This window comes from Cucurbita moschata, unplaced genomic scaffold (genome assembly GCF_002738365.1).
Source record: "Cucurbita moschata cultivar Rifu unplaced genomic scaffold, Cmos_1.0 Cmo_Scf00101, whole genome shotgun sequence".
Lineage (NCBI taxonomy): Eukaryota > Viridiplantae > Streptophyta > Magnoliopsida > Cucurbitales > Cucurbitaceae > Cucurbita > Cucurbita moschata.
This window is the reverse complement of record NW_019268617.1, coordinates 6,845-14,467: the sequence shown is the minus strand read 5'-3', so window position 1 is coordinate 14,467 and position 7,623 is coordinate 6,845. Positions and strand designations below refer to the sequence as shown.

Here is a 7,623-nt window from a genome sequence, read left to right as displayed (position 1 = left end):
ATATATATATATATATATATATATATATATATATATATATATATATATATATATATATATATATATATATATATCTGACATTCACATGTCGTATCATATCGTAAACACTTCGTGGTCATGTCGTTCCTAATTTAACATAGTCTTGACGTTCTTATACATATCACAGTCGTATCTTTGCATGAATGTACCTTAGTCATATCGTTAAAGGGACGTATCTTAATATCATTCTATCAATCTATCATAATCCTATCCCTTTCTATCCATAACTTAATCATATTCTTTTATTAATTGATCGTGACCATATTGTTTTATCAATCTCTCATATTCATAGCATTACGATACGTAACCTAACCTTAACATTCCTTGGACATATCTTACTCCTATCATTACATTACGTTTAGTGCATCCTTCTAGAATCCTATCTCAAACATTTCATTAAACACATCGTGCTGTAAGTATTATCATACAATTCACATATTATAACATATACACAACATATCATAAGCATATTGATCCACAGCCAATTCACACATATCAATATATATGACATGTGTAGAACTACAGGGCACATGTAACATCAAATATAACCATGCCGATAGTATGACCACTTACTTGATTAACTTAGGTTGGTGTCACAAATTTGTCTTTAATAAAAATTCGATTTTTGTTCTATGTATCCAAGTCAACCTACGTGAACCCATGATATCAATTTCAAGTTCAATTCTTTATATTTTATAATGCTCGAGTAATAGTATTAGACGTAATTAAAGGTTAGGTGTTGAGGAGAGATTTTGGGAAGAGACATGAGAGATTGGTGGAGGGAGGAATCGGTTACCTTTTTTTAATTATTATTATTTATTTATTATTATTATCTTATTTTTATTTTTATTTTTTATTTTTAGGGTTGTTACATAATTATTACAATATGATATTTAACTAATTTTAGTTTATTATTATCAATTTGAATTAAATAATTATTCCTTAAATAATCAAAATAATTGATTATCAATAGTAAAAAAGTAATTAGCTAAAGTAAACTAACTAAACATAATTAACTAAATATACTTGTATTTGTTGAAATGAATTAAATATATATCTAAATAGATTATTATTGATTTATCTTAATGAAATAATTAATTGTATTTTGATAAATTACAATCGATTAATTAATTAATTATATTTAAAAAAAAAAAAAAATAAATAAAAAAATCAAGAAAGGCTAAACAAAGCATGGTTTTTAGTAAATTAGATTATTAAAATAATTTGAAGAAATTAAAATTTTAATAATTATGTTGAAATAAATAAATTTAATAAATATAGGTTTAAAATGGCGGTCTCCATTGGTACCCTCGATTCCGTCGTCAAAAGTGTTGTTATTATTTATTTCGTTTTCGCATTCAAACAAAAAAAAATATTGTATTTGTTAAATAGTTCCTGACCGTTTCGACAGCTAAATAAACAAAACATTTCGATCCTTTTCGATTTCGTTCCGATCTCATCCCGTTTCGATTTTCGATTAGCAAACTGCCAACTGAATTTGCGAATGGATTGAATGTGCTAAGATTTGTGAAGGAGATCGCGACATTGATCGCTTGTTTCTCTTGCGAAGCACAATGACGCGTAAGAATGGCGGCCTAGCCACTGAAATCCACCAAATACTCTCCTCCTCGGATTTCAACTTCCATTGGTGAGCTACCTTACCTCATTCGTTGACTAACCAAGCCGCGCTACCCCATTTTCCATAGATTATTAATATTTTATGCACTAACGTAACCTTTTCCTTCTTTTCTTGCAGTGGGTTTGTTGATTGAGATCAAATTCATTGACTGATCTTCCCTTGTTCCGTTTTGAGGGTGCTGCTTTGTTCTTGTTTTGCTTTGATTTTGAGTTTGATTTCTCTGTTTCTTCGTATGATTTATTCTTGATCTTCAATTATGATGTGCTTTGAGATTGTGGTTTCTGTTTATTTTCTCGTTAATTGCTTGATTTCAAATCACTGGTGGGTCGAGATTGTATTATGTTGTCTCCTTTGCTGCTTGTATTGTCTATGCACCATTTGGGAAGTCTTAGCCTTACTCCAAAGTCTATCTTCATTAATTGTTGGAAAGCTTTGCCCTGCCCCCAAAGTCAACTCCAAATATTCCAAGTTCTTACTATCATGGAGGTTTTTCAGAGTCATGTTAACCACAGAAGTTTATGTATTTTTTGAGTTGAGCGTCTAAGCTAGCTTGCATGTTTGTAGATTATTCTAATAGGACAATCATCCGACCTTATGTATTATGTTGACTTCCTCAGCTCAAAATTTTTTGCTTCTCTTTTGTTGCTGCTTGTATTTTCTATGCACCATTTGGGAAGTCTTAGCCTTAGCCCAAAGCCTATCTTCATTAATTGTTGGAAAGCTCTGACCTGCTCCAATGTTAACTTCAGATACTCCAAGTCCTTACTGTCTTAATTTTATGTATTGAGTTTTGAGTGTCCAAGCTAGCTTGCAGGCTTATCGACTATTCTAACGGGACAATCAACTGATCCTATTACATTTGATTGAACTTAATCCTTCTAAGTTCTTTGCTATCAACTTCGACTCTTATTGACCACTAGGCCAACTCAGTTTTTTTAGTTATATTAACCATACAAGAAATTTGTAGCTAGCAAGTCTAACTTCTATGTGATTTTGTGTCCTTTCTTTTGTTCTGTTTTTCTCCCTTTTCTTTTCCCTCGTTCACTTGTTGTTTATGCAGAAACGAACTTAACTGAACTCATGGAGGACAAGTGTGCAATCAAGACTGATGCCACTGAAGTAATATTTACTTACTGGGTTGTTTGTCTTTTCTCTTTTCCTCTTCTTGATGGATGGTTTCTTGGCCTGCAGCTAATAGGCAATACCCCTATGGTCTATCTCAACAAAATTGTCGATGGCTGCTTTGCCAAGATTGCTGCTAAACTGGAGTCAATGGAGCCTTGTTCGAGTGTCAAAGATCGGTAAATAGATACTCCATTAATACAGTGAATTCATTAATATAAAATCTCTGTTTTGATAGTTCAAAATGGTGAATTTTTATATGTTTTCTTGTTAAATCTCTGAATTGCAGGATCGCGCTCAGTATGATACAAGATGCAGAGGATAAGGGCCTTATAACACCAGGGAAGGTAAATAATAATGTGCCACGAGCAAATGTTATACTCATTCAATTCTTAATCTTTCTTTCTGTGAGATCCAATATTGGTTGGGGAGGAGAACGAAACCATCTTTATAAGGGTGTGGAAACCTCTCCCTAGCAGACGCGTTTTAAAGCCTTGAGGGGAAGTCCGAAAGGGAAAGTCCAAAGAAGACAATATCTGCTAGCGGTGGGCTTGGGCCGTTACAAATGGTATCAGAGCCAGACAACAGGCAATGTGCCAGTGAGGAGGCTGAGCCCCAAAGGGGATTGACACGAGTCGATGTGCCAGCAAGGACGCTGGCCCAGGGGAGTGGATTTGGTGGGAGTCCCACATCGATTAGAGAAAGGAATGAGTGTCAGCGAGGACGCTGGGCCTTGAAGAGGGGTGGATTGTGATCCCACATCGGTTAGGGAGGAGAACGAAACACTCTTTATAAGGGTGTGGAAACCTCTCCTAGAACGGAACACCCTTTATAAGGGCGTGGAAACCTCTCCCTAGCAGACGCGTTTTAAAGCCTTGAGGGGAAGTCCAAAAGGAAAAGCCTAAAAATGACAATATCTGTTAGCGGTGGGCTTGGGCCATTACACTTTCAATCTGCAAGTAACAGTAGGCACCAAAATGCCATACATATTTTGTATATATATATAGAAAGAAAGTCATACATATTTACGTGAGATCTTGTACGTTTTTTGAAGTATAAATTTTTTATATCAATTTCATTCTTTATTGTTTTATCATTTGCCAATACATGAATATTTGTGTTTAACAATTATTTTCTTAGTATATTATCAAACTTCCATGTAACTTTATTATATTTGCTTTTGGTAACAAATATATGTAAGGCTTTTTAAATTTTGAATTAACTTATCAAATTTATCTTTCAACCTTTTCATATCTCTAAGTTTACCTATTTTCAAAAGCTTGAGATTATGGGTACTGACTTTTTGTTTGTTTGTGGGGTCAAAGAGTGTTCTCATTGAGGCCACAGCAGGAAACACCGGCATTGGACTGGCATGGATTGCTGCAATCAAGGGGTACAGACTTATTCTCGTAATGCCAGCTTTTTTCAGCATGGAGAGAAGAATTCTGCTACTTGCTTTTGGAGCCGAGTTGCATGTCACCAACCCAGAAATGAGTGGTGATGCAATTCTAAAGATTGCTGAAGATCTTGAAAAATCCACTCCCAATGGATATTTTCTGAGGCAATTTGACAATCCTGCCAATACAATGGTAATTTTCTGATGGGATATATCCTTTGATTATAGCCCATGTTTGCACCTGTATCAGTCTTTGATCTGTCGAAAAGATAATTCATTAATTTTTTTAAAAATTTCATTAGATTCACTACGAAGCAACTGGGGTCGAGATATGGAAAGATTCAAATGGAAAAGTCGACGCGCTCGTGGCTGGGATTGGGACGGGGGGGACACTAACTGGTGCAGGGAAGTTCCTTAAGGAGCAGAACCCAAAAATCAAGGTTGGTTTAAATAGTTTGGGATGTCCTTTGAAATAGGAGAGTTTTTAAGCAAAACGCATTTTTCATGAAAGCAGCAGTCCTTTAAATTGCTTTCATAAATGGTTTTAAGGATGAATTTGAGATGACTTCAGACGTACAAAAAGTTCCTTTAATACAGCTTTTATTCCATGAAAAGCACTTTTCTAAATTTTATAGTTATTCCTATGGCTCAAAAAGTGTTTGAAATGTAGGTATATGGAATAGAACCAGTTGAAAGTGCAGTGTTGAGTGGAGGACAACCCGGTTAGTACATTGCTATATACCTTTCCTATTCTTTATTGGCCTCCTCAAGTGCTGAACATTGTCATGTTCTTGCTTTGAAGGCCGCCATCTCATACAAGGGATTGGTGCTGGTATCATACCTTCGATTCTGGACGTCGAATTGCTGGACGAGGTTATTCAAGTAAGTCAAAAAAACTGGACGAGGTTATTCAAGTAAGTCAAAAAAACCAATCTTAATGGCAGTGGCTAGAATCTAGATGAGCTGTGCAGCTTGATCTCTTATAATTTTGCAAAATTAGCCACTCATTTTCATCCTTTTGAGTTACTAGATTAAGCAAATTGATATGAACCAAGAGACATCAATCATACAATATGCTTCAATGAAGATGTGAAGAAAATATTGTTGAAATTATCAAAAGATATTTCAATTCATGCCACATTGAAGAAGAATGAAGTTTCATGTTTTAAATTTTGGGTGGATTACAATTTAGAGTTATTTAGAGTTATTGTATTTCATTAATGATTGAAGTATATTGTATGATTGATGTCTCTTGGTTCATATCACAAATCGATACTTATTATAGCACCCCGTTCTGACATGTTTAACCATGTGTCTGCACTAGACCGGTATCGATTCATCTATATACTTAAAAGATATTCGTTAGAACACCTCTAAGTATTATAATCTTGTAAGCATATTTCTGGAATCCTTTGCATTTTCCTGATTTGTACAAGTAATGTTTGCTGATTGTATAGGTTAGAGTTCAGGTTCATACAGAAAAGTTGGAATTGTTGCCTTCTTACTGAAACTCCAACTCTTGGCAATAATTCTTTCTGCTAAAAATCTTATGTATATTTATTTTGTCATCGTCTAAAAACTTTAAAACATTCCGTTTTAGTTATTAACTTTTAGATATTCAACATAAGTTTGAATACATTTCGAATTCCATCACATGACATAAACTACTTACGATTTTCGCGCTTCCAACTTATAATCTTCCATTCTACTATTTATGTTGTGTTAGATATCAAGTGAGGAAGCCATTGAAACTGCAAAGCTAATTGCTTTAAAAGAAGGCCTTCTGGTATCCTAATATTTCTTTTAGAATCATTTCGAAATTATGTTCACTTTGGGTACGAAAATCAAATGTTCGTTTATGCCAAAAGTAACTGTGTTCCCTCTTTAGGTGGGCATTTCGTCTGGTGCTGCAGCAGCTGCGGCAATCAAGGTCGCAAAACGACCGGAAAATGAAGGAAAACTGATTGTTGTAAGTCTATGTTACCATCTCCTATTAATATAGATTCTTAGTTCAAGGTTGAATATTCATAGGCATCTCTTCACTAATTTTCTTTTTTTTTTTTTTTTTTTTTTGTTGGAGGCATTTTAGCTGAAACTCTTCAGCACTCCTCATTGATGATTTTTTCTTTTGTCTTGCTGTTTGGCCTTAGCCTAAAAAGAGTTTGATTTGGTAGATGTAGACTAGCCTACGAGATAGGCTTGACATGTTCATACTCCCACCGTCGATGCCCCGTCACCTTCAGGTAGGTTATAGATTCTGTCCTACGAGGTAGACTTGACATGTTCATGGTCCCACTGTCGATGCCCCGTCATCGTTGGTAGGTTATAAATTATGTAGACTAGCCTACGAGGTAGGCATGACATATTCATGGTCCCACTGTTGATGCCCCGTCACCGTCAGGTAGGTTATAGATTCTGTAGACTAGCCTACGAGGTAGGCTTGACATGTTCATGGTCCCACCATCGATTCCCCATCACTGTTCAGGTATGTCCAGCATAAGATACGAAAAAAGAAATGTTAATGATTGTTTATGCTATAATCACTTACTATGATTAAATGTAACTTAACATGAAATTTTATAGTCATAATTATATTATTTGTGTAATATAATGATTGACCTAGTTGTATGTTTATTAATATGTTATGTTGCCAAATTGTATGCTTACGGTGATATGTAATATGATGTGAACTGCGTAGCTAGGCTGAAACGGATTGACAAATATCTGCAACTTTCTCTCAACTCAAACCAATGTTGAAGTGTTTTTACTGGCAGGTGATCTTTCCAAGCTTCGGCGAGCGGTATCTATCGACTTCACTCTTTGATGCAGCCAGGAAAGAGGCAGAAAACATAAAGTACCTCTGAAGAGACAAATAAATCAGGAAACTGCTTATTAATTTGCTGTCTAGACTTAATAGTAGAATAAGTTGAGAACACAAACTTCCTGTTTGGAGACAAATCACTGGTAGAAAATGTAAATTAGATATGATATAATGAAGCATGATGTACGTTTTGTTAGAGATTTCGAACTCCTTCACATTGGTATGGTATTGTCCTCTTTGAGCGTAAACTTTCATGGATTTGCTTTTGGTTTCCCTACAAGGCTTCATACCTATGAAGATAGTGTTCCTTACTTATAAATCCACTATCTTCCTCTTAAATGGTGTAGGACTACTATCTTTCCCTCGAACAAATTTCATCATAGAACTTTTCCTGAAGCTTATAGAGCTCTCAAATAGCATCTATTTAATCGTGGCTCGACTCCTTTCTTTGGAGCCTTCGAACAAAGTATGTTCTTTGTTCGACTCTTGAGTCACTTTTGACTACACTTTCAAGGCTCATAACTTTTTTGTTCGACATTTGAGGATTCTATTGACATGACTAAAATAGGGGCATGACTCTGGTACTATGTTAGAAATCACGAACCT

At 35.0% G+C, this 7,623-nt stretch overlaps 1 protein-coding gene across 2 annotated transcripts; it reads left to right on the top strand.

Moving 5' to 3' along the window:
• Window positions 1-1,428: 1,428 nt before the first annotated feature.
• Window positions 1,429-7,265, top strand: LOC111439674 (cysteine synthase-like). 2 transcript variants are annotated; one of them, XM_023077243.1, is made up of 12 exons: window positions 1,429-1,687; window positions 1,796-1,853; window positions 2,739-2,797; window positions 2,870-2,979; window positions 3,090-3,147; window positions 4,126-4,389; window positions 4,499-4,636; window positions 4,867-4,918; window positions 4,999-5,078; window positions 5,923-5,982; window positions 6,085-6,165; window positions 6,971-7,265. In XM_023077243.1, exons 3-12 carry the CDS (start codon window positions 2,759-2,761, stop codon window positions 7,058-7,060), a joined length of 972 nt encoding a protein of 323 aa, XP_022933011.1. In that variant the 5' UTR covers window positions 1,429-1,687; window positions 1,796-1,853; window positions 2,739-2,758; the 3' UTR covers window positions 7,061-7,265. The 2 variants fall into 2 exon arrangements, with proteins under 2 accessions (XP_022933011.1, XP_022933012.1); XM_023077244.1 differs by lacking the exon at window positions 1,429-1,687 and having other exon boundaries at window positions 1,694-1,853.
• The last annotated feature ends 358 nt before the right edge of the window (window positions 7,266-7,623 follow it).